Source organism: Lissotriton helveticus, chromosome 4_2 (assembly GCF_964261635.1).
Source record: "Lissotriton helveticus chromosome 4_2, aLisHel1.1, whole genome shotgun sequence".
Classification (NCBI taxonomy): Eukaryota; Metazoa; Chordata; class Amphibia; order Caudata; family Salamandridae; genus Lissotriton; species Lissotriton helveticus.
The window spans coordinates 4611937-4639886 of record NC_136064.1 but is presented as its reverse complement, the minus strand read 5'-3'; the positions used below and the strand labels follow the sequence as shown (position 1 = coordinate 4639886).

General features: G+C 45.1%; 1 protein-coding gene across 2 annotated transcripts in view; it reads left to right on the top strand.

Annotated features, from left to right (window-relative positions):
* The first annotated feature begins 7503 nt into the window (after positions 1-7503).
* The window catches only part of LOC144752173 (vascular endothelial growth factor receptor kdr-like), a 655129-nt gene continuing 634682 nt past the window's right edge, over positions 7504-27950 (top strand). Inside the window, exon 1 of one of the 2 annotated variants that reach the window (XM_078640102.1) lies at positions 7504-8333. In XM_078640102.1, coding sequence (XP_078496228.1) covers positions 8270-8333 — 64 coding nt within the window. In that variant the 5' untranslated portion in view covers positions 7504-8269. The remainder of the gene's footprint in view (positions 8334-27950) is intronic. The other variant, XM_078640103.1, reaches the window with a different exon arrangement.

Sequence of the window (27950 nt, the reverse complement as noted above, 5' to 3'; positions counted from 1 at the left end):
ACGAACTCAAAAAAATTAAAATATCACGGTGTTAACTTACATGCCAGACTCGTGGTTCTTAGGCATTCAAAGAGGTTATGGAACTGTGAACGAAAAGAATAATCAGCATGTTAAGATTAGTGGTTGTGACTACTACTAGCTACACAAAGTACTGGTATAGGTCTTTTCTTGTCAGATATAAGTACTTACATATGAGACACGCGAGTCTCTTAGTTCTTTAGCGTTCAGAATCTTAGTATCTCTCAAGTTTGCCGTGTCTACATCGATCGGTGTATGGCTTCCGTGTAATAGTGTAAGAACGGTCCTGATAGGACGTCTAACTCCGATCATGTGATACTGGAGCTAAAAAACGGACTAAAAACTAAACTGTGTATAGACCTAACGCAAGGTAGTACCGTCTAGTATGGCTGAGTAAGGAAAGTGACTACAGAGTTACAGAAAACGAGCTCAAGCAGGGAAAAGAAAAAGAGCTAAAATCGCCAAAATAGTCTTATGTGTGAAAAATGTATGTAAATGTATGGGAGCAAGTAGTAATGTAATGTGAATATCTACAATCTAGAGAACAGGTAGATTAACCTCATCTTTTACCGAACCAATGGTTTAAAACATAAAGCGTTCATAATTCAGTCAAATTTAAACATGTGTAAAAATACCAAATTACAGATAGCACGCAAATTCAATACGGTCGTTAAGACCATGAGGCTTCATAGAGTTCATTTTGAATATCCAAAAGTTCTCTCTTTGGAGCAGGTATTTGTTCATATCAGTACCCTCTCTGTTGGTCGCAGTTTCCAATATTGTGAATTTCAATTGTGAAACATTATGGTGTTCTTCTGCGAAATGTACTGCCACCTTAGATTTCTGATTGTGGGTCCGTATATTGGATTTATGTTCATTCCGTTGTATTTTGATTTTCCTCTCTGTTTTACCAATATATACTTTACCGCACGGGCATTTCAATAGATATATAACATGGGTAGAGTCACATGTAGCATTTACTCTCAGCTTAATGTTCTGACCTTTCATTGGGTGTGTTATCGTGGTGCCCTTTATGATATTGTTACAGTTTCCACAATGCATGCAAGGACGAGTGCCCTTGTATGTTATGGGTTCATCTGACTTCGCTTTCAATATTTCCGCAATTTTTTTCCTCTCGTATAGGCAAACAATGGTGGTCTATCAAATGATGTTCTGAAATCTGACTCAAGTTCCAAGATCCACCAATGTCTTCGTATAATCTTTTTGAACCGTACACTTGAGGTAGAGAATTAAGATACTAGAACCATCCTGGTGTCATCATTTTTCTTTGATTTGTTCAAGAGATCTGTTCTTTTTATCTGGTTTACTCGTTCTTTTGCCTTATTTGTTATAGATTGGGGATATTCTCTTTCAGCAAATCTTTTTGCCATTTCTTCTATTCTTAATATTGCTTTCTCAGGGTTTGAAGTAATTCTCTTTACTCGCATCATTTGAGATGTTGGCAGGTGTTGTTTGAGGGCTTGCTGATGAAAGCTGTTATAATGCAGTGTATTATTTTTGTCAGTGTTTTTCCTGTATATATCCGTCTCTAGACCCTTCTCTGTTCGTGTAATTTCCACGTCAAGGAAAGTGATCTTTTGATCGGAAGTCTCCCATGTGAGTTGGATATGTTCATCTATACTATTCAGATCCATTAATGCTTCTTCTATTTTTTCTTTGGTGTTACTCCAGATAATGAAAATATCGTCAATGTATCTCACTATCATTTTAGTATTTAGTTGCCAAATGGGTTTACTCAAAATGTTCTCCTCCTCGTATGCCTTCATAAAGATATTAGCATATATGGGTGCTGCCGAATTGCCCATGGAGGTCCCTACGAGCTGTTGGTACCAATCTTGTTTGTATTTGAAGTAACTTTGATACAATGTAAATATCATGAGTTCCATCAAGAATATTTGCATCGGACGATTCAAATTAGTCGCAAGTATAGCTTGTTCCATTGCTTCAATGCCAGAGGCATGAGGAATTGATGTGTATAACGACTTCACATCAGACGTGCACAGCACTAGGTGTTCATCTGGGTACACTGTAATGGTTTGAAGTTTATTGAGAAAGTCTGTTGTATCCTTGATGTAGGTGTACATTTCCTTCACCGTTGGTTGCATGTATTTATCTAAAAATTGGCCTATAGGTTCGTGTAGACTCCCTTTTGTCGAAACAATGGGTCTCAGCGGTGGATCTCTCAAGTTTTTATGGACTTTTGGTGTCATGTAGAAATTCGGACTTTTGGGATGATTTTTGATCCAAAATTGTTTTGTCTTATCTTTTATGACACCCTTCTCGTAGGCTGTCTGAACAATCTTGTCGAGAATTTTCATGTAATCATTGGTCGGATTTTTCTCAAGTTTGAGGTAGGTCGTAGAGTCAGATATATGTGCCTCCACCTTGGCTTCGTACATGCTTGATTTCATAATAACTAGTCCACCACCTTTGTCTGCTTTAACGTAGGTTATTTGATCATTGTTTCCCAATTTTTTTTAGAATTCCTCGGTCTTTCTCTGTGATATTTTTCTTGCATTTTTTGTTGCAATTCATTTTATGCAAATCCTGTTTCACCAGCTTTTCAAATAAGTCTAGTGTTTTGTGACTTATAGGAGCTTGGTACGTACTTTTAGGTCTTAATCCCATTAGTTCATCATCTTCTTGTATATCCTTACATTGTCAAAAAAATGCCTCAATCATAGTTTTCTCATAAATTTAAAAAAACTAATCTCCAATTCTAATGTGTTGGTGTGTGTGGTAGGGACAAAAGATGTCCCTTTTTGTAAAAGAGCCAGTTCTTGATTAGACAAATTGTAATCTGAGATATTGATAACTAGTTGAGTTGTGTTTTCTTTTTCAGTCTCCCCGCAATACTCCTTGTTATTGGGTCCTTCTTTTTCTTTTTCCCCTCCTGGGTCTACTATTGGTTGATCTCCTAATTCTAAAAAAGGCACATTGATTGAGGTTGTTTCAATGGAGGTTGATGGTTGATCTTTATCTAGTGTTGCTTGTGTTTTATGCTGTGGCTGGGTTTTTCCAGTTTGTTGTCTGCTTGAAAGATCACTACCTGATATGATGTATCAGTATGACTAGTGTAGCCACGATTCCTTCGTCGTTGGGCATAGATGTCAGCCCATGTGTAAACCTCTCCCAGCTTGTAGTCAAGAGTGTCTCTCTTGAACTTTCTAATCTTTCTTTCATTGATTTCTTGAGGGTGTTTTTGGATTTGTTCAATTAGTTCCCCCAATCTTTTTGACAATTCTTCCTCTGATATCATGGTGGACAATTCTTGGGAGATATCCTCTATTTCTTTGTTGAGTTCTCCTAGGATGTTTACTAGCTCTTCTATGATCAGTAAGATCAAATCTAATGAACATTTGTTCAAGATAGCATCCCATTTATCTTGAAATCTTTTGGAGCTTTTGCATAAAGAAGGTTTCAAATCAATTCGTAGTCCCCTGGGAATTCGTTGTGCTCTATGATATTTGATCAATGTCCTCGCATGGAGTTTTTGGTTAACTTGTCTTTTGGATAAATATAGCAATTGCTTTATGTTTTGTTCCTTGGTTCGGATAGTCGATGGTTGTGCCAATTCTTCTTGTATTAGAGAATATATTTTAGATGCCTCCTCTTCCCCAAATGCAAAAGTATCTGCTTTGGCTTCCGTGCTCCTTGTTATCTCTTACGTATTGCATGTTAGCGTGTGTTCTTTATAAGTTACGGTTTGGCGTGCTACTGAATTCTTGGACAGATATGAGTAGTACTTGTAGAAATGAATGATTCGTGCACAGCCTCGTTTTTATTTATGGTTTAGAACAGTATTATAAATTGGATAATATTTATGGGTGCTTCAAAGGTAACGCCTCGTGTCCAGTGCGTTCTTCATAAAATGTTCACACGTGATTCCAACAAACAGTTGGTCCCATCCCTTTGTGCACACCTTCTTGTTCTTGGGTATGATTCCAAGAGCTCCACAATAAATGTTTTCAAAACACTTTCAATGAATTTTCAAATAAGGTTTTATTATTTCTGTCTTTTCTTCATTTGTCAAAATAAATGTATATCATTTTGTTGTTTTCACATAGTTGCAAAGTTTCGAATGCATCTGGCTTCAACTCCTCCTATGCATTTCGGGCATAGAGCCCTTCTTCAGGGAGCATCACTAAAGGAAAATATATATGTATATGTATAACATATCAAGAATAAATCTATATTCTCTAACTTCACTCTATTAGTGCATAACGTTGTGGTACATTCGTGATACTTATTCACAACAAACTCGCTTTGTGTATGATATTAATCTAGTGCCCAAAATTGTGAATAGTGAGGTGTAAAGCATGGGCAACGACAGCAGGCAGTGTAGGGGCAGGGACAGCAGGCATTGCATGGACAGGATCTGCATGCAGTCCAGGGGCAGCAGGCAGCATAGGGACAGGAACTGCAGGCAGTGCAGAAATGTAGGCAGTACAGAGACAGCAGGCAGCACATGGACTGCAGGAAGTGCAGGGACCATACTTCAAGCAGCACTGAGACAGGGACTGCAGGCAGCGCAGGGACAGGGCCTTCAGGCAGTGCAGGGGAAGGGACTGGAAGCACACGGGTCGAGTGAATGCCGGCAGGTCTCCTACTATCGTTAAAAATACGAAGGGGACGACAGACAACTCACAGAAGGAGTTAGTCTTTATGTGTTTTTAGTAGCTCTCGGCCGGTATGAGAGACAGCTGCCATTAGAGGTTGTGAAGCCCCGGTGTCCAAAACAGTGGCTTAAAAACTGTATGCCCTGAAGAAATTGCCAGATGAATACTATGGCAATGAAACATGTCGGCAAGTGGAATATGGCTGTATAAGTAGTAGCCATATTCACTTTTTTATTTATGCAATCAGCACGAAAGAACAAGAATAAAGTTTGTGTGTCCGTGCTGTATGCATATGTTTTATGTTGTGTGACACTAATTCGTGTGTTTTGTTTGTTTTTTCCACCGCACTTACTTTTGTAAACATATATTTGTTTTCACTTGGACACTTTTCTTTGAGCTTGATGGCACCAATGATGATAACAGGGCTATCCTGGTGAGTACCTGCCAGGTTCCCCATTGGTGGTGCGCCCGTGAGGTGCCATCTCGCTTTCACACATTTTTTTCACAGTGGTATATGGTTTCACTTCTGTCTGTTTTAAAGGGACGGGCTTTTTTAAGTTGGGCACGAAATTGATATACCCCCTACCCCATAATCATTAAAAGAGGGGAGGTAGTTGTAATTGACTGCAACGTATGGGATATCATTTCTAAACAGTTTAAGAGAAGAGTGCCTGTGACCTAGGTCATAATTGGTTTTGTGACTGGAAGCAACACAGGGACAGGGAAGGGACTGCAGGCAACGCAGGGACAGGGACTGCAGGCAACGCAGGGACAGGGACTGCAGGCAGCACAGGGACAGGGACTGCAGGCAACGCAGGGACTGCAGCTAGCGCAGGCTCAGGCACTGCAGACCACGCAAGGGCAGGGACAAGGACCGCAGGGACAGAGTGTGCAGGCAGGGACTGCAGGCTGTGCAGGGACAGGGACAGGGAATGCAGGCAGCGCTAGGACAGGGATTGCAGGCAGCATAGGGACAGGGAATGCAGGCAGCGCAGGGGAAGTGACAGCTGGCAGTGCTGGTACAGGAACTGCAGGCAGTGCAGGGACAGTGACAGCTGGCAGTGCAGGGACAGTAGACAGCACAGGAGAGGTAATGCAGGCAGCACAAGAACAGGGACTGCAGGCAGTGGAGGGACAACAGATATATGTTAATAAATTGTCACTGGACGCTGACTCGGGTACTGAAAGTAAGAGTATGCGTCAAATACTCTAGATGTGAAAGTGTGCACAAATTACTCAGAAAGAGAAAAGAATTGTAAACTGCAACGGTATAGAAAAGGATGTGTTAAGTGTTTGGGGCAAGAGCAGTGCGTGGTAAGTACTTGGGAAAAGAAGAATACACGCAGAGTGCACTCTGGATGGGGATAATGTTTTCACAGTAAGCTCAGTGACAAAAGTGTCCTCAAAGTGCTTGTGGTGCAGTCAGAATCAGAAGTGTGAATGTGAAGTATTCCATCAGAAAAGAATACCTGCAGAGTGCTCAGAGTGTGAAAGGTGTGTGTAAACAACTCGGAGATAGAAGAAAAAGTGTGAACTATGATAGAAAAGAACAATATCTGCAAACCCCTCAGAAAGTAGGAGTACAAATCAAGAATCCTGAGTACCGGAGCCAGAAAGGTTTAGGTAAAATACTTGGAAATAGGCACGCATCTGCAGAGTACTCAACTCAGGGGAGAACGTCAGGCACTGTGGATGTAAACAAAGTACTCACAGTCAGAAAAGTATCTGTACTACTTGTGAATAGAAGAGGAGGAGCTGCAAACATGTGTCAACCGCTATCGATGCGAAGTGCTCATAATCAGAAAGTTTTCTGCGAACTCCTTGGGAATAGAATGTCATCTACAAAGAACTTGAAGTGGAAGCATGTGCCAAGTAGTCTGAATGTGAAGACTTTCAACAAAGTACTTATGATCAGAGAAGTAGGTAAAGTACTTGGGACAGAAGAGTATGCGTAAAACACTTGAAAAGTTGGGGCATATGTCAAGTCCATCCACAGAGTAGTAAGAATTATTATTATTATGCGTTCTTATATAAGCACTCGATTACCCGTAGGCATCTCGGCGTTTGCCTTGGGAACCCGTCCTGGCTTTTTTCCCTGTGAGATACCCGTACTGGGGTAAGCCAGGCATCCCGCCGCGGGGGGCCGTAGTGGAGATTAAGCAAGCTAATGCCCAGAGCTGCAGAGTGTGAACCCGTGATTTGAGTAGGCACCGAAACGAGAATTATCGAGTCCGTGGATATTTGGGCTCAAGACCCTGCCGCGTCAGGAATTGAATCCTGGCCCCCGGTCTGACCTCTGCTTCAGGGTCTGCCTGCTCTAACCAGTGAGCCACACTTCTCAGAAGTGTAAATCACTTGAAGAAGAGTATCTGCGGACTACTCACGGTGGGGGGCTGCGCCAAGTACTCTGTCCGTGAAGGACCTCAGCAAGGTACTCACAGTCAGGAAAGTGGCTTCAAACTGCTTAGGTGGAGTAAAGAACACTTTACAAGGAAGAGCAAATTCAAAGAACCTGGAGTGTGAGTGTTTTTAAAGTATTGGTATAATTAGTAATCTTGTCATACAGTGTTTACTATGAGAGTCGCTATCCATACTTGGGGTGTGTCTGCAAACTGGGGGTATCAGTAAGGGAAGGAACGAGTGAGTACCTGGGGGGGTTACCACAGGTTAACTGTGAGAGGTAACGTGAGCCCCCCCCAGGGAGGATGGGATCAGGGGGGGGGTGTGTAGGGGGGGATGTGACTCTCCCGGCTGGGGCCGCCGCACTTCAGCAGCGCTCCCCTGCTCCGCCTTTCATCCGCGCGCTGCCAGGCCGGGGCCCCGCCACTCTCCCGCCGCCGGCTCCGGCTCCACAGAGCCAGGAAGGGCTGCAGGAAGAGTCCTGAGGGGCAGGAGAGCTCCTTCTCTGACGCACCTCCTTCCTTCCTCCTTCCCTTCACTATAAAGACGCCGGGCCCCCACCATGAGCAGCAGCATCTCAGCCTTCAGGGGAGGGGGACATCCCTCTGTCGCCAGGACCCCGCGCTCGGAGCCACCCTCGCCACTCCTCGACGCCCGGAGCGGGTGAGCCCTCCTGGAACGAGGGCCCAGGATAGAGCGGACCCCGGAGAGTGGTGAGGGCAGGGGCCCCTCTGTGCCGCAGGACGCGCACCCCAGGGGCACCACCTGAGGAGGGCACCGGCCCCGCGCGCACACCCAGGGCACCGCGTGCGCAGGGCACCGGCCCCGCGCGCACCCCAGGGCACCGCCTGCGCAGGGCACCATCCGCGCGCGCACACCTGAGGGGAAGGGTCACTTTCCAATCAGCCAAGAACTTTTCTGAAACGTGGCCCCTTTAAGTTTTATGGCGTTATCAGGAGTCAGCGGATCACTGTGCTGTTAAAAAGTGGAACCAGAGGCGGTGATTTTTGGACCCATCCTAAAGGCATGTCAGTGTGGATTCGGTAAAGGGACCGCGTCTCTGCGCGTCGCTGCCCCGGACACTGTTTTGGGTATTTATCTGACCAGTCGCCTGTAGGATCGTGCACACTCCGGCACACTCACTGCCACAGTCCCACAACCCCCTGGATTCCAGCAGTGCCTGCCCCCTGCCGTGGAAGCTGCAGCGAGACATGTGGCGCGTGCACGCCCTCTCCCTGGCACTGTGTCTGCTGCCCGGGTGCTTCTGTGCGCAAGGTAAGACGGTGCTTGCAAATTCCACGCCAACTTTTTGTTATTGAAGTTCAGCATCATTGTCAGCGCCAATGGGATATGTTGCAAGAGTTTGCGAATATTCTGCACGCTGAAAGAGTTTTATTGGCCGGCTTTCTGGTTCTGGTTTGCGCGCACGCCTGATTGGCTGACAGCCAGCTCCAAGTCACCTTACTCGTGGGGAGGCTGCATCAGCAGGAGAGGCGGATTGTTGCAGGGCTAGGTGTGTAAAGGCATGTTGATGTGTCAATGTAATGTCGTTTATGGGAAAAGGGGCACTTCTGGAGCACAGAAGCGCCCCCACGTCAGGTGTGAGCCGCTCACCAAGCGCTTTGTTTCTGTGCTGCCTGGCACCTGTGGTAAATTAAGGGTGGCATGGGCGCTAATGAAAGCAAGGGAAATGCACCGCCCCCTGTTGGAACTAAAATGGGGGTTCACTTGCCCCTCTCCTCCCGGTAGCCATGATACTTCTGCACCTGCTGCATTGATAATGCACGTGTTTGCGCGGTAAAGAGAATTAACCTGGTCGGGTCAACTGATTATATTGTCACTGCCAGGTACTGTCGACGTGCATTTTAATCTCAGCTTCCCCACTTCAATAAATGGTTTGCTCCTGAGCAGATTGCTTTATCTTCCTTGCGCCTCAGCTGCCCTACTAGTGGGGACAGGTCTGGAGTATGTGTGACGTCCGCCCCGTAAATGGAGCGTGTACCCCGAGGCTCACTCTTCTGGTGAGCCTCCCACAGATATTTATTTATTGTCTTTTAAAAACCAGATGGAATTATGTCTGAGTTTTGTAAAGCGCCAAGCTTTTTGCAGTACGGGGCCTCTTCAGTGTTCAGTGAGGAGAAAGACTGAACGCGTTCCAAGATCAGCGCGCGTCCGGTCCCACGAAGCTAATGAGATGGGTGCAGGCCCCGCCCCTCAAAGAAAAGGGGGCGCTCTCGGCGCGGTAAGTTGAGTTGGGGACGCGGCCCCTGAACAGCGCAGGTTTGAGGTCCTCACTGAGGGATGTCACGCAACGGAAGCACTCGGCTTGTTCTGCCCTATTATGTCAAGTGCATGGGTGCATCGCTTTCCCGCCACTTCCATGCTCCCAGAGTGCTCTGCGGTTCTGGGGTTCTCGTTGACTGGAGTCAGAGTGGAGTGTTTTAGTGATCTTTGGATGTGGTTCATATTTTTAGATTGGAGTAGTAATGGCTAATGGTTGGAGTAGGCATCATCCACATCTTTTCAAACTCCCTAGTTGTCCCTTTCCTCCTCTATCACAAACTAGTCCTCATTTCAACCTTACATACTACTAGAAGTTTATAAATAGTTCACCCCTTTTTTCCCTTACAAATGAACTGTGCCCAGTGCTGCAAGACACTTTTTTTGTGTTTTGAGAGTGCAGCGCTGGGACAGGTGGGAGCCGCCCTGCCTCTCAACGCAAGAACAGACATCTGTTATCGGTATGTTCACATGTGCCCAAGCTCACAGTGTGTCCTGCAGCACCGTGTTCTACTCCACCCCACTCCCTCCCACATACTCCCATCAGATTCTGGCTGTTTATTGTTGTCTGGTTCCAAACAGTGATGTTCCATGTGTACCACCTTATGGGTTGCATTCTAGTGAAACACTCGTATAGTGCTTACCACCCCTCTGTGGGGTGCTGAGGCGCCCGCCTGCATGCTAGCATGCTACACGTGTAGGGTGTGTGGTTGGAAGTGCGTGCGTTGACAAGTGCGTGCGTTGACTTTACTGTGATCCTGTGTGGGGAAGTGTGACCATGTCATGCACCATGACCACCGAGAAATGGTTGCCATCTTACGGGGCACAGAGATTACCAATGTGATGGTTGAAGTAGTGTGAGAGACAGGCGCTCAGTTTATGGTTTTCAGTAAACTGGCATCTTTGAGCAGCTCCACAGGTGCCTTCATGGTATTTCCGGTGCTTTAAATGGGCCGGTACTGTCCGGTACCGAGTACCGGCACTTTTTTATTTTGAGAGGTAGAGTATCGGAACTTCTGAAGAGTGACGTCATACTTTTGATTGGAGAGTACCGGCACTTCTCAGAAACAAGCAGGTACCCTGTGGTACCGAGTACCTGCACTTCTATTTTTCCATTTCAAGCACTGGGTATGTCTTATGTTCGGTCCACTTAGGTCTGCACCGGGTTGTCATTCTGAGGTGTTTTGTTTAAAGTTTGTGGTCCTGAGCTGAGGCTCAGATTTAAGGAAGAACGTTGGAGAGACTTGCCGGGGTGGACTTTGTTAATATCCTCCCATCTCTGATAGTTCTGTGTGAAGCCCACCTGCTAGCACGTCTCTTGTTTAAGATGCTGAGTTTATTTTCACCAGATCTGAACATTTGTTTTAAGGAAAGGGGCAAAACACAGCAGAGTTCGCGAAAAACATAACGCGCGCTCGAGCAACTTTTGGGTAACATTTCACCTTGTTGTCAGCTTCTGTGTGGCCAGACAGCGCTCTCAAATTTCCCGATGTCACGGATAATTATCCAAGGCATGTTTATATGTTATAAAATAACTCAGGTGAACTGGCAGACCACAGACTGACTGTCACTGACCCCTGCCCTCCCCTCGCCTGACCCTCTTGCAGTATATTGCCTCCCAGAGTGAGACATTACTGGGTGAAACACTCGCAGTAACCTGGAATTACAGGCACTGTCAGGAAAGCAGTGTGCTATGTAAATCTGTTAGTTATTTTCGGCTGCCTGCTTCTGATTGTGTGCGGCCGACGGTGTGCCAGCATGGCAGTCTGGCGTGTTTTTCAGGCGGGGTCGTGTGCACAGGAGAGAGGCGGCTGGCAAAAAAATCTGTCGCTTTGTTGAATTATTTTGTGCCAAATGTGCTTAGTAAAAAGTTCCCCTGTGGGGTATTGAACCGCCTGGTTCCAGTGGCCTGCGATGCCTGGCCACGAGATGGCGCCTTCTGACGACAGTTCAGCAGAGGTCTCTGACCGGGCTGACGCTTGCTGAAGTCGTGAGAACTCTCTGGGACATAGTTACAATGAAAGCGACTCAGTCCGTGTAACGACATTTGGCTGAGCCCCATTGAGTCAATTTCAAAGCACAGGGATGCAACATATTTACAACAATATGTAGCATCCTTGTGCTTTCCTCCGCGCTGGCGCACAAACTGCTGCCATGCACCGGGGCAGGCACCCTTGCACCACGGTGCAATGATACCTGTGTCGTGGGAAGATTGTTTTTGTGAAGGAAGGGGCACCTTCCTGTACAAAAACAATCAATTGAAGGTATTTCCTCTTTCCATATGTGCTGTAGAATGCAGTACACTTTAAAAGAGGATAAAAATGAGCAGAAATGTAAACATTTCACCTCCCTACGCCACCCCTGGGCTGGCATAGCATTCTGACGCATTTCCAGATTTACGATTTATCGTAATTCTGGAAATGCATCAGAATACATGGGTGTTGCATGGGAACACCCACAGCAACAGCCACAGCCATGTCACGCCCCTTACGTGCAGTTTGCGCCACTGGCGCGTCATTCAACGTTACGTACCGGGGGTGCAAGGGGCTTGTCTATAAGCCCCCTTCCTGTGCAAGGAAGTGAAAATGCAGTGCGCCAGGGGAACTCGGAAAGATAGCTTCCGAGTGTCCCCGCTACATTCGACAGTTAATGACTCATGGCTTAAAAAGTCGTGCCTTTTTATACAGGAGCGTAAGGCATTCTGGGAATTGTAGGTTTGTTAGAATGAACATTCAGCATGTTAGACCTTATTAGCCACAAAAACACTACCGACTGAAGGTGTCTTGCATGGCAAGGGACCCCTAAGCAGCTGTGAGCACAGTGTGACCACTCCTACCACTGACTACCAGCCTCTTAACTGAGGGGCCCTCACCACTGACATTATTTTTATTTAAAATATGCTGGTATAATTTGACGGATCCTGTTACTGTAGAGCAGGGTTCTCCAAAGTCAGTCCTGGGGGGGCTCAGTGGTGTAGCAAGGGGATGCCGCGGGGCAGTCCGCTAAGGTGGCACGAGTTTTGTATGCAGAGAACCCCCCCTGTAGAGTACAGTGCTGCCTCCACTCACACTGTGCATTTGAGCAAATCAAACACTCACCCCCAGTCAATTGATCTGGGTTTAATCCATCACTGTTCTTTAGCTCACTCTGCCACCCCAGTTCAGACATGGCCATATGCAAATCAGTCTGACCCTGTGCCTCATGGGAACAGTCCAGCCCGAACTACCAAGCCATGTCTTCCCTGGACCAGAAACAAGTAGCCTGGGACCGGTTCGGATTCATAATCCTTATCAGCCAGGCTATCTTGAATCCAGTGGCAAAGTGAGCAAGGGACTCATGTCTGAGCATACCCTGCCAACTTAGGGTTAACAAAGCGATACAACAGGGGATGATGGACGGAGCGTTTGAGCAAATCAAACATTCACCCCCAGTCAACTGAACTGAGTTTAATCCATCACCATTCTTTAGCTCACTCTGCCACCCCAGTTCAGACATGGCCATATGCAAATCAGTCTGACCCTGTGCCTCATGGGAACAGTCCAGCCTGAACTGCCAAGCCATGTCTTCCCTGGACTGGAAACAAGCATCCTGGGACCGGTTTCGGATTCATAATCCTCATCAGCCAGGCTATCTTGAATCCAATGGCAAAGTGAGCAAGGGACTCACGTCTGAGCATACCCTGCCAACTTAGGGCGAACAAAGCAATACAAAAGCGGATGATGGACGGAGCGTTTGAGCAAATCAAACACTCACCCCCAGTCAACTGATCTGGGTTTAATCCATCACCATTCTTTAGCTCACTCTGCCACCCCAGTTCAGACATGGCCATATGCAAATCAGTCTGACTCTGTGCCTCATGGGAACAGTCCAGCCCGAAGTGCCAAGCCATGTCTTCCCTGGACCGGAAACAAGCATCCTGGGACCGGTTTTGGAGTCATAATCCTCATCAGCCAGGCTATCTTGAATCCAGTGGAAAAGTGAGCAAGGGACTCACGTCTGAGCATACCCTGCCAACTTAGGGCGAACAAAGTTGTCAGGGTATGTGCCAAAGTGAGACTTCAGCAGTTTGTAAGTTTAAGGCATATGCAAAAGTGATGTCTACGAAAATGTTTGGGAGTCCCAGGGGGCATTTCTCACGTCATGGGGCTACTAAGCAGCAAGCTAATTAAGAGCTACAATGAAAGGTTTAAATACTGGAGGACAGAAATGTGTTTACCTCACTTCACTTTTTATTCCTGCATTTAAAATGGGCAAAACAACACTCCAACTGTCAGAATGCAATGTGACATGACCTAAAAAGTTAACTGTAGGTACATACCAAATACCTCACATTACCACAGCTGCCACAAGTATCAGGTCCCTTTATGACTGCTAAATTCAGTACCTTTTTATCTGCAATCTTTTTTATTCCACTATAATTTCAAGAGTACAAGTCCTAAAATTCTAAGAAAAAAAAAACAGGGTTGGACTAAGTAGTCACGTATGGACCTTGGAAACTTGGCAGCTATGCAGTGCATACCTTGGCATATCTATTTGTTCTTTTTTTTTTCATCAGAGCCTTCAGGCATACCAGGTCCGTGCTCAAACAGCTCCTCCAGACCCGGCTTTTTCTTTGTATTTTGAACTGGATAAGTTACAAATGCAAGAAGTCAGCTAAACTTGAGAGCTAACACATAATTACTATAAAAAAATAAATATCATCCCTACTAGGTTACACTGTGCTCTGTTCTCAATGTTCAATTTGTAAAAAAGTAAGTGCCATGGTCCTTCTCTGCAGGCCTCTGCAGCCTGCACCACCCATTGCCACTGCCAATACCAGTACCAATCAAATTACTAACCACCGCACTCCTACCAGTGTGACAATTCAGCCTATTCTAGGGCATTCAAAGCTATAACAATGGCGTCAGTGGCAGGTAATATGTTCTTATTAAACCCTGTTGTTGTGCTCATCTAAAAATTAGGCAGACAGCGCCCCCATGTGGTGGACTGTTATTAGATCCGGTGCTGACAATTAAGTGGCGGTGTGGAGCACCGGAAATCACCGGCTTAAATTAAGCACTGTTTGTTCTGCACAGCGCCCTGGTGCAGGATATGGACTGGCAAACAGTACAGCAGCCCAAACACCTTCAGTACACCTAGAACTTGGCAGGAATCTTTAGTGTCTCAGTAAAAAAAAACTTGCGTTGCTTCTGTCTGCATAGCTGCCATATTGCCCAGGTCCCTGTGATGGTCTGCTCTGGTGTTGATTTTTTCCTTTGAATTCTAGGACTTGTAGTCCTGTCCTAATGGGATAAAAAAGACCGCCAATACCAGAAGTCAAAGATAAATCCTGGACTGGAGAGGCACCCCAAGCATGGACCTGGGAAACGTAGCAGGGCTGCGTCTGGCTGTAGGTTTATACTGTTTTAACAATGAATTCACCGTAATTTTCACTTTGTTGGCAGCCGTATATACAACAAAATTCCTCAAATGTGGGTATATATAAATGATTTAATTTATATAAAATATCTTAATGCCCAGAAATTTTCTTTTGTGTTTATTGTGTGTTCCCTGGAAAACGCTTCCACATTCAACAGGTGCATAAAATGACTTGTCCTCAAATTGAATTGTATCTTTAAGAAATATTTTGGTCATACCCGACAGAACCATTGTACTTTTTGCATTACTATACCCAGGTTCTGAGGGACACAGGGTCGCCCCATTATTTACTGAGTATAAGCGCTCTCACAGGGCAGGCGCTGCCTATGACACGTTTTACATTTTCCGCAAAGGTTACTAGTGTTACACCACCTGGCTGCAGTTCCAATCAATGGGGTGTGCCTGTGTCGCTCATCAGGCTCTGATTCTGTGCCTGCACCTCTCAAAAGACCGTGACTACACCTCTTATTACATAATGCTTACACCTCTTATAAAGGCAGTGAGTGCACCTCCTACCTTATACTGTCCCTGATCCTCTTACCATACTGTCCCTGCAACCCTTAAAATGCTATGCTGAACCTATTTCAAGGGCTGGTATACTTTTAAAAGGACCGCATCAGGACAGCGCAGTGAGCATGCTATATTTGTAATCTGAAATGACTAACAAATGGGGAAGGACCAGGAAGGCCTTTCCTCACTCAACTGTACAGTACTGAAATTTCTAAGCAATTGTTCTAGTTGTTTAACGTGACATCATCAACACTTCATGGCAGGGTTACTAGACCCTTAATGGGGGAGCACTGCCACCCTTCAGCAGGCTTGGGAACGCCCCTCACGCAGGGCTGTGATTCCATTAAAAGGACAGTACCAACACGTTTCGTCACATCAGTTGTAATCTCAACAGGGCAGCACCAGTACATTTCTGGACATCTGTTGTCCTTTTACTGGGGAAGTAAAGGCAGTATTTTTTTTATACTTTCAATAAAAACTGTACCTCTACCTCTCAATGGGTTGCTACACTTTGAGTAAACACAATTGACAACTTCAAATAAAGTGTGTATAATTGCATATGAGTTACCACATTGGGAGAGATGAAGGCACAATGTTTGCTTATATCTCCTTCCTAGATACACATAACACACACGTACAAGCAAGCTGAACTAACAATGTAGTCAATCTGTGTGCCTAATGGCTTAAGCCAATAATAAGGAGAAAGGGAAACTGATAGGTGTATCTTCCAACACTCGTCCTTTACAGATATCTGACTACAGGGTGTTTTTCTTCCACCTCTTAGGATGCTCGTTTCTCCTTAGTGCATCAGGGAAGTACCAATGTCAGATCAACTCATACAAACGAGTATATGAGTGTTTGCATTGTATGCCTCACCGCTCCCTGCAGTTTACTCCACAAATAGTTTTGTGTATTTATAGCATAGTTAGGGATCTCTTAATCCTGATGGAGACCAATGATCCTTAGCAGCTTGATGGTCTGCCTGAAACATGTTGATTTAAAGGTGATGAAGAAACTTACATTCCATAACATCCTTACATATGTTTTTAATCTTTTCAGGGCACCCTAAATAAAATATATGATTGGATGTTCCTATAGATCAGCAATTCTTACCCTGTGGTCCACAGACCCTGGCTGTCTTGCGACACCTACTCAGGGGGTCCATAACTGCTTAGAAAATTAAATAATATTAACAGATTATTAAGGTGTATATAACTAGAGAAGCAAAATGTAGCATTTAAAAACGTTCTGTAAATCTGAGGGAATTTGAAATTGGAGGCTAAAAATTGAATTGATATCGTCAGATCGATTCAAGGGATAAGTTAAACAGAATATAGTGTGGACGATGGATGACCTCAACTAAATTTAGAAAAACTCTAACCTTCCCGTTAACATTTTGATTTCTTACATTTGTTTGTGATGTAATTGAAATATTTAAATATTTGTGCATTTGTTGGATGAATACTTGTTTCCATATTTGTGTAATGCTGTATGGTTCAAATCATCAACATTACTCAGGCTCGAGTATTTTTTATTCCAGGAATGATTAAGTGGGAGTCTCTGGATTCCAATAATGACTCAGTGGGGCTCTCCGGATTCCAGTAATGATTCCTTGGGGGTTCCCAAATTCCAGTAATGATTCAGTGGGTGTCCACAGAAGTCAAAAAGTTAAGTTCCACTGCTTTAGATCATTTAAACTTTTTTCTTATGCTCCCTCTTATCAGCAATATAATATAGTAGAGCCACCCGAGGCTAAATAATATTGCCCTGGTTGTGGATCGAACTCTATTGTGAAGCAAGCCACAGTTTGTGGGTGAGGGTTCTGTGTTCATTAGATCGGATTATTGGCTGTGTCTATTGGGCACACTGACTGGTTGCATCTTTAATTCAGTTCCCTTTTACTTGGACTTTATATAATTTTACCTGCACTGTACTGCTACATCTCAGCAGGAGCTCCATATGTCTAATTGGACAAATCTGCACTGCCCAGCAGGACCCATATGTTTTTTACTCTGATGGTAACTATGGTTGACAGCTAGGTTAATAAATTTTTGACAAAATGTTTAAAAACCATACATTCATCCGTGGATATGTTACAGCTGCATAGCAGTTGTTTAATGCCACTCAAATCAATGATACTCACTTTGTTAACGTATGGATGAAAGTCCGAGTGAACCTGCTGTTATTTCAACTTGTGACCGTGGTATCAAACACAGATCCGTGCAATGGATGCATTAGTCCACTTAGCCAGAAGACCCCTTTTAATGTCACAGTGCCAGTACTTCTTCGCCCAGGTGAGTGGATGTGCTTTAAGTGGAATACTACTATGCTTTTAGCAGGACTGCTACGGCTACAACTGGACACCATCTCTTCTCCAATCGAGGCAGCTGCACTTTTAAAGGGACAGCACCTGACTTTTTCAGCTGGACTGCCTTTCTTGTAAGATGATGTTAGGCCTGGCCCTTTTGGCTGGGTTATCCCCATGCATTTTGCCTTCTTCCTCCTATTTCTTCTGACCTGTTTTTGTTGGCTTTAGGACTCTGGGCACTTTACCACTGCTAACCAGTGCTAAAGTGCAAGTGCTCCTTGTGTAAATTGTGATTATGGGTGGTGATCCATGATTGGCATATTTGATTTACTGGTAAGTCCTTAGTAAAGTGCACTGTGTGTGCCCAGGGCCTGTAATTCAAATGACATTAGTGGGCCTGCAGCACGGATGTTTCCACCCACGTTAGTAGCCCTGCAAACATCTCAGGTCTGCCACTGCAGTGTCTGTGAGTGCAGTTGTAAATTGCCTTGTCGACCTGGCAAGTGCACTCACTTGCCAGGCCCAAAGCTTCCCTTTTACTACATGTAGGGCACCCCTAAGGTAAGGCCAAGGTAGCACCATGGGCAGGGTGCGGTGTATGTGAAAGGTAGGACATTTGTTGGTGTGTTTTACATGTACTGATAGTGAAGTACTGCCAATTTCATTTTTCACTATTGCAAGGAGTGTCTCTCCCATGGGTCATCATTAGAGCTGCCTTATAACATCTTACAAGGGTAACTTTCAATTGGGAAGATATAGCGATTTGTAGTTTGGGCATACCTCAACTCAGAATTTAAAAATAAATCTTTTAGTGCAGTTGGCTTTTAAATTGTGTATTTGAAAATGCCCCTTTTAGAAAGTGAGCCCGTTCTTAATTTACCATTCTGTGTCTCTGCCTGCCTTTAGAATCAACGCCTGGTTTAGGTTGACAGTTGGGCTGTTTGTGCATTCACTTTAGACAGTCACAAAAAGGAACATGAGGTGTGCCCTGTATATCCGGATGGCCAATCACCAAGTTGATGGTCTTCCTGAGCTAGAGTAGTGGAAGGAGTTGTCACTGACACCTGAATAGGGATGTGCCTGTCCTCACACAAAGTGGCCTCTACCCCATGTAGTGTGTCCGGAGGTAGGTCAGGGCAAGGCAGGGACCGCCCTTTGAGGTTTTTCTACTTCAAATGCAGAAACTGCTATAAGTACTAGGGCTATAACCCCACAATTATAAAACACTTCTGGACTAAGAGGAGATTCTACCAAGAAGATGAGCTGGTGAAGCTGTAGGAGGGGAACAGCTTGTTGCTGTGTTGTGATGGCCTACTGTTTCTGCCTTGAAAAATGAAATAACTGGACTTTGTTTTCATCATCTGGTTTGCCAAGGTTCCTCAAGGGTTTCTGGGTGCTTGCCTCCTGTTAAGAAGTCTCAGGGCCATCAACGACTTCACCTGCAGCCCCTGAACTCCTCTGCTGGGAGTTCTGACCTGCAAGTGATGCCAATGCCAATTCTGGACATTGGAGGTGGCTTTTGCTTGAAGAAAAGAAGAAAATCCAGCGATTGGTCTTCAGCGACTGTTTTCCCACCACAAGCTTGCTGCGCGGTTGTAAAACCAATGCATTGCCACAGTGTGGCAGAAGAATCGATGCTTTGCCTGTCGTGTGGCTCCAAGTTCACGCAGCTCGAAATCAGATCACCATGCCCCTGACGTTTGAGACACCCTCTCCGATTCCTATGCAGGACCTTCTGTGAGGCTGAAGATTCGACGCATCACCTGTTCATGGTTGGGAGAATCAAAGCATCAGCTTTTTCGTCACTGCCGCATCGACCCAAGCGTGTCCGGATTTTTCATGCATCACATCTGTGCGTCGAGTCTTCATCGACGTAGCCCAGCAGTAAGGAGCCAAGACAGCGTGTCAGGATTTCGACGCATCACCTCCCCTCACAGTAAATGACTGATGCATCACCTTCCGTCACAGTAAGGAACATACTCATTACCTCCCCTGTGCTGCAGTAAGGAACCGATGTATCACCTCCCCTGGCAGTAAGAAACCAACACATCACCTCCCCTAGGAGTAAGGAACTGACGTATCGCTTTGTTTTTCCAGCATCTCACCTTCCCTGCACCTGTGTTCATCTTTGATTTTGACGCATCCCAAGTACTTTGTGATAAAAGTGACGCAAATATAGTTTCCTATGGACTGAACTATTTTGAACGTTTCAAAAGTGATATCCTTTCTTGTGTATGTTGGATTTTTGTTGTTTTGGTCTTATTTTGTTTAGATAAAGATTGGCTATTTTCTAAACTGGTGTGGTGTCCATTTGTAGTGTTTTCACTGTGTTACTGTGTTACTGTGTGAGTTTTGTACAAATGCCTCTGAGATAAGCCTGACTGCTCGTGCCAAGCTACCAAAGGGGTGAGCAAGGGTTATCTTGGGTGTGTATCTCCCTTACCCTGACTAGAAGGAAGGGTCCCTACTTGGACAGGGTGCAACCCCATGCCAACTAGAGACCCCCACTTCTAACAGATGATATTATCCCTACTTCTCAGCCTTGGGGTATACTTTTATGGTTCAGTACTAAGCCAGGGAAAAATCTGCATCATTTCCTTTATGCAAAATGTTAAAAAAACAACTTGAAGTTTCACAAAATACCAGTCTGGCACCCAATGTCATATTTTGTTAAATCTATGTACCTCTCAGTAGAACTGCTATACCTCTTAATGGGACTATCCTTGCAAATCTCAGATAATAGGACAGTAGCTACACTTCTCAAGAGGGTTGTTGTACTTTCAATGGGACTGTATCTGCCCTCCTCAGTGTAGCTACTGTGATTTTAATTGGGCTGTAAGTATACTAATCCACTACTAATCCTTTCCAGAATTCGGAGCAACTTTTGTTGGGTTCCGGAGTAGCGTGCTATTTGCCAAAAAGCACTTCAACTTTTCGTCAGGGGTAGTAAGCGCTATATAAATACAGTTAAAATATGCACCTTTAAGTGTACAGTATCTCTATTCCCCAACACAGCTGCTATGCTTTTAATTGGGCAGCATCCTTACCGCCCATAGGTACTCTTAAGGCTTTATTGGAACAGAGCTGCCCTTCTCAGTGGAGTTAGAGGGTACAGCAGTGTTCCCAGCCTGGCTCAGATTACCCTCTGTGCAGTGGTGGATGGACAGTGGGGCTTCCTGCTTGAATAAATAAACACTTCTCCAGGACACCCAGGGATGACAGATCCCATTATAGAGGGGGCTATAGTGGGATTAGGGTAATGTGTCGGCACCATCTGCAGCTCTGCAGAGCCGGTGCCAAGGGGAGGTGAGTCACATCCGGGCTCTCAAGTTCACACTTCTCCTGGCTGCTGAAATTACTGCTGCAGGCTTCTGCATGTGAACTTCAGCTGCTGAAGTTAGCCTTTGGAGGACTAGAAAGTAGTTCTGCCTCCAATGTCATTCATTTACTGTGCAGGGTGGATTTAAAATCCTCTGCCATCTGGGAGGCTGGGGCATAGCTCCCCCTGGTGCAACACGTGCAGTGGCACCACAGCCCAGGGCTGTGAGGGGATCACTGCAACAACATTCTGCCAGTCTTCCATACAAAAGAGCCCTACTATGGCTGGGACTCGTGGTTGTAAATAGAGACATATACAGACACTGGAAGGCCGCGGAAGCCCCATCTTTAGCCAAGTGGAAGGTGGGACTGGACAAATGCATGGGCCTAGAGCAGGGTTCTCTAAAGTCAGTCCTGGATGGCTGGATCCATGCCATATTTTTAAGATAACTACATTTATCCAAATGGGGATATGCAAAAAATCTGGCATGGATCCGGCCCTGTATGCCCCACTTTGGAGAATCCTAACCTAGAGCAACCGATCTACGTAGCTAGGTGCTGACACCCAAAAAAAAACACATGAAAATTTGAGGAGAGTGAGCTGACTATAGAAGGAAACCATTCCTCATTTTGTGACGGGTGGAGCATACGCCTGGGGCGACTTGAAGAGGAGGTCGAATACTCAAGCTGCCCGATGGCGATTTGGGGAGGGTGGGGGGTGAAATACAGCTTGGGCAGGGAAGGGATCCAGAGATGTGATCTTTGTTGAGATCTTACTTTATTTCCCCTGTACATACTGTAGTGTCTGTAAATGGAAAAGATTGGTATTGCAATGATTCCCACAGACAGTGTTTTATTCATGTATGAAAAAAATCAATTCAATATGTTATTAAAAAAATTCTGCCTCTTGTTACTTTCTAACCAATGGGTGGTAGGCTCGTTCAACTCACGCACACCAGGGCCCAGGCCACAGGAGATGCTAAGTGTCCTAGCCAAATAATTCCCAGTTACTGGTAATCATTTTACAGTTCTGTAGCTTTGAGAAGTGTGAAGCGGGTGAGCTTTAAAAAACACAATTCGATGAAACATGATGACCCGCTATAGGGAATGGAGACCTAAACTTCACCCAAAGTATAGATGGGAGAAGTGAGAGCCCCTCCTCCCCCACCTTTCACAAAAGGCAAAGTCCCCCAAGTTAGTAAGACTATAGAGGCAGAGGGGCAGATTTACAAGCCCCTTGCGCCACTTTTGCATAATTTTTAAAATGGGAAAAGTAACGTAAAAGTGGCGCAAGGGGTTTGTAAATCTGCCCGAAGTGTCCTTTAAAGAAGTGAAGATGCCCACACATTGAGTACTGTACTGTCCACTCCCTGGTGCATTGTATGTGAGCAGTCACCCGAAATGATGGACCCTCCTGAAAAATTTAATAAGGGGACCTGTGTCTCCCCTATTGCACAGATGTTCATTAACTCTAAGTGGCGGATGGGTGAGTGCAGGCAGGCAAGGCTAGTGGCAAATAATAAAAAATAGAATCATTTAGAATCATTTACCTTGCCTGCTGCACGTCCAACATCCTCCTCAGTCCCCCCTCTGTTGGCTCCTTGGTCTCCAGCCTCCAGGAAATTCCACAAACCAATCTTGGCGCTACTCTCACCAGCATGAGGGCAGTACCAGGATTGGATGGAGTGACCAGCTGTTTAGTCTCCACCCAACCGTCTAAGGCTGCTGAGTGGAGAGCTGCAAAGTGCGCATATCACTTTAGCACCGTCCAAACAGACATGCGTACCTTGAAGACTCCATCTTGCTCCTCCAGTCCTCTATGTTGCCAGTCAGCAGCAGAGTAGGACACACCCCCATCTATCGCGGCTGGAAGCTGCTGCGCGCTAAACGGGAAAAATAAAATGGCAACAAAATCATTTCATTGCCATTTTATTTTTCAAGTTTAGCGTCGCTGCAGCAGCTGGGTGGGCAACGATATGCACACATTAAACAATACAAATGTCAACTGTGAGCACTGGGTCACCCTGCAGCTTGGTTTTCCTGGTTGAGCTGCAGTATTCCATCTTCCATTACCCATCATTGACCCAAGAAAATGAGTGCAGCAAGATAACACAGGTCCAGTTACAATCACGGCTTCCATCAGACATGCCAACATCACCTGTGATCCACTGTGTTCAAGCCCTCAGGTCATGCAGATGGTGTTGACAATATCCAGAGCAGCCATCTCAGTCCTGGACCAAACCCTTTCTTTCTCTAACTTTCTGATATCCTACTTATAATCCTACTTATAACAGGTACACCTGCTCTGGCTGCTTAATTTAGTGATTCCTGTGAGTCTATTGACATATTTACAAAGTAAGATAAATGGTTATTTAATTTCTTTGTAAGAAAATGTAACACAATAACGCACATTGTGGTGTTTTGGGTTACTTTGCATCAGGTTCCATGGGTGGTGCACAGGCATTCCCACGCTTCCATGAATTTTGACGCAACCCATATCTACAAAGACCTGTAGACATGGGTTTGTGCCAAAATGGGGCACCTACCTGAATCTGCTGTAATGAGGAAACATTGCATCATTTCTCCTCGTTAATTTCTTTTCAAATGTATGCTGAGTTCTGGAGCACACATGCTTAGGGGGAAAAAACCTCTAAGAATTGATTTTGTGTAGGAAGATACACCTGACCTAATGCAGAGGCCCTTGCACTATGCTCTCCAAAATATGGGCCCCCCTTATCTGGCGGAGAAGTTTATTACTTATGTTCCAGCATGTGCTCTCCGTTCCAGTAATACATTTCTTCTCCAAGTTCCCTCCATTAGGAGGGCAAGACTGGGAGGTAAAGCTCTTTCATACCTTGGCCCTTGTCTCTGGAACGAGCTTCCCGTTACCCTTACATCATGTACAGAACATCTCACTTTTAGGAAATTGTTAAAAACCTTTTTGTTTCAAACTCAGTGAATTGTTAGTACCATCTCCTTTCCTCCTCCATCCGCTTTTGAGCGCAGAGATACTCCTTCGGAAGTCGATTCTAGCGCTATACAAGCCCTTAAATAAATAAATAAATAAATAAATAAATGGTGCATGGGCACCTGCATCAGCTCTAGGAGGCCACAAGTGCACGAGAGAGCAGAACCGCACCATTCCGTTGAAGATATGGTGCAGTTCAGCTCTCATCCGTTCACTCAACGCAGCTCAACAACTTCACTTGTTCTGCTGCCTCGGTTGATCTCTTAGAAATAGTATTGATTTCTGTAATAGGGCAGTGAGATGGTTTTCATACAAGTAAGCAGGAGAGTGCTCTCCTGAAAGGGGGGATCGGATAGGGCTCTGATACTAGACAGTGACAGCTAGTGCAGGTAAGAGCGGTGGGCGGGGTCGTGGGCGAGTTGACAGATGACGAGGAAAAATTAAAAAAAAAAAAGAAAAACCACATACCTTGCGCTCATCGCATCGCTGACTCAGTAATACGGCGAGAGCAAGGTAAGTGGTTTTCTTTTAAAAAAAAGTATTTTACCTCGTTGGCATCTGTCAACTCTCCCCACCGCTCTTACCTGCACCGGCCGTCACTGAAACTGGACCCAAATAAATCAGTGGTAGCTGGTCTTATGACCCAACCAGGTAAACCAAGTGTTCTTTGTCTGTGGGTCCTATTTTGCTTATTATGTTTAATATGAATATACGAATGGATAGCTGCATCCCAATCTCAGAATCTTGCCCAATGCAGCACACAAGCACTTTGACACAAAGACTTCTACCTCACCCTCCTCCCGAATAGTTCCTTTGCCCCTCCCCCTCCCTAATCGGATCTCGTCACGAGTCATTGTGTTTATTACTGCTATATTGTGTGATTCTTTGCTATTAACATTGTACAGCGCTATGCTACTTTTGTCTTGTCATGAGTCAATGTGTATACTACTGTCTTATTGTGTGATTTCTTCGCTACTATTGTTGTAAAGCGCTCCGATACCCTCGGGTCTGGCCAGCGCTATATAAAACTCTCAAATAAATAATAAATCAATAATAAATAAATATGTGTTCAAGAAGAATTTCCTGAACTAATAATTAATAGTATAATAGTTTAGATTTGTTTTTATTAGTTGTTGCTCAGCGTTGTGTATTGGCATATAACATGGCTTTATTCTAGGTTGCGATCTCCTTGTATTTGGCCTTTTCTTCAGCATTGGACTTATTGGCCATTGGGAAGCTTGTGTTTTTTACTTCCTTTGTAATCCAGGGGACTCTTCACATTTGAACCTATTATAATTAACATAAGTTATATCAGATTATGTTTATTATTAACGAGAAGCAACTTTACAGCACACAAAGATTATTTTCAGAGTCACAGTGCAATTTCATTCAACACTAATCCATTCATTTAGTCGTTTATTCAGAATACGAGCATTGATAACTGTTGATCTAGAGTTAGGGACTGAATGTTGAACACTTGGGTTACCTGCAGTGATATGCAAATTATGCTAGCCACAGCATAGAAATCAGCAGAGAAACAAAAAAAACAATCACTTCTTGGGGAAAAATAGCGTGAATCCCTGAAGCTGAATTTCCTAATGTTGATAGAATCTGCTGAAACGGTAAACAGCCATAACAACGCGGGCATTACCCCGCGCTGCTATTAAAACGCTGCTTTTACAACGCAAGTCGTTACAACGACTTGCGCTGAAGGGCGCTGTTGGATAGGGAATAGTTTAATTTTCTATTCCAACACCTTCCTTACTGTAACGTGGGCTGGAGTTGGAATAGAAAATTAAACTATTCCACTATCCAGCGCTTACAGCGCAAGTTGGTAAAAACAGCGTTGTAATGGCACGCGGGGTAAAAGCCTGCTTAGTAATGCCATACAACCGCTGAAACATACAGGGAAAGTGGTTTACACAATGAAGATTTTTTTCCATCATTGTACAGTTCCTATATTCCTTCTCCTTTAACCGAGAACATAATTTATTGGATTCTAATGGCAGTTTTGGAAGTGTTCGGATGTAAAATGTCCCCTGCTTAGACCTTCCTCAAGTTTCCCCTAGCACTGAGTTCGTTTCAGACTTTTGCCTCGGGACACAGGGCAATGATGCATGGGTGCTGAGGGTTCCCTGGGACAGGTCCTGTGACCCAGGGCTGAGCTCGTTAGTCCAGAAGGCACACCATGTGTGCCCTCCTTCACCATGCATGACCACAGTCAACTCACTGCGCTGTCGCGGACTGTCAGTGGTGTGAAAGTCCTTTTCACCTGTCGCCGGCCAGGGACGGTTCCCTACTGCTCTGTTCTGTTTTTATGTAATTGGTCTGCCTAGCCCCTGCAACTAAGTCCTTTGTTCCATCGGTTTGGGGTATCCATGACATTCTTGTGTATAACTTGCATGTATGTATTAGGATGTGCAGTGTGTTTGTGCTACACATAGCTGTGGTCACCTAGAAATCCATTTTGTTTTTCTGCACTGGAGTGCCACATCATTTTGAGATCTGGTCTCTTTATAGTGTAGAGAAAACCCCTTATACCTTCATGCTCCATTGTTCCCCTAAGAGTTACTCTTCAAGGAAACGCTACCTAAAAAAAAGGAGGCTTACGGAGAGCTGAGGCAGGAAGTGTAGAACATATCCCACTTCAACCCAGGAAAGGGTCTTCATTCATAGGCTTTGTGGTGAGGCCCGCAGAACCTTGTGGCCTGCCCAGGAATGAAGCACCTGTGATGTCTTGGGACTACCTTGGGTTGCAATCACATTACACAGCTTCCCGAGGAACATACAAAGCTCCTGCGTAAAGCATGATGAACTAGGACTGCACTTTGGCTACCATATCAACCACAGCCAAAGGGCAAGAGAAGGTTGGTGCTCTATCAGAGGTTTTACAGACCTCCACTGCATCACCGTCGCAAGCCGGGTAGGATAGTCACTCTGAGTGGTAGATTTGTGTTTAGGATGAGGAAGAACTAACCACGAAGATGCATCTGACATAGACCTTGGTGTGAAATTCTCCTCCGCTCGCGTAGTTTGCAGAGTTTTTCCCACACTGCGATCTGCGTAGCGGTCGGAGTTAAAAAAATAATTCTGCAGAGCGAAGTTTTTTCCTCACTCGCCAACGTTAAGTTACTAATCTTACTCCACTCTTACATCTTACTCCAGACCACCTCCCGGTGAGATTTTTGAACCCCGGTGGTCGCGGATGGTCACTACCGCTCCCATTGAGAAACCTTCCGTTCGCGTTGAGAAAGCTGCCACTCGAGTAGAACATCTACTCAAGTGGCAGAAGGAAGCAGCATCCTCTTGTCCTGCGCGCGGTGCCGTTTGCGCAGACTTTACAGTCCGGGACAAACACCCAGCGCTAGAAATCAGTGCGAACGGCGCAACATAATGCGCTCCAACGCTTGCGGAACTCCACACAGCATGGCAGAGTACTCTGCCCAGGCTTAAATATGACACATAGCAGCATCAGTGAAGCACGAGTATGCTGCAGTGCGCATGAAGAATGTGAGGATGTGCGGCATTTAAGGCAAAATAATACTTTCTCTTTTGGCGCGTGCCACATACTCCCCAGAAAAATCTGGCTTTTCAGCTTTTGGCCGATATTACTAGATGGTATCCTAAACCTTAAGAAACTGCAACCCCTGGTGTGGGAAGGAGGAGAGTGCAGGGGAAGGATAGCTTTTTATTTTGTATTAGAACATTGTAACGTTGGGAGCTCCATTGAAAACAATGGGGTGCTCCGGGCTTATAATGGCTGGTATAAGCCTGGAGCTCCAACATTCCAATGATTCTTTGTTCACAGCTCTGGCTGTGAACAAAGGCTACAGGGACCCTGGGGGGATTCCAATCCCCTCACGCTCCCATAAGGCTTTCTTTTTGTGGTAGAACACTCTGCCCTCTAGTGGCAGAATGTTCTAATAGCCTTATAGCCCTTCGTAGCTGGGCTATACCGGCTATTAAAGTCCCTCTCCCTTGTTAAAGGCCCTCGCCTTCGGCTCGGGGCCTTTAACGCTGGAGAGTGCCTTTAATATAGCCGGTATAGCCCTCTACGGCGGGCTATAATAATTGATGCCTTCTGTACTCT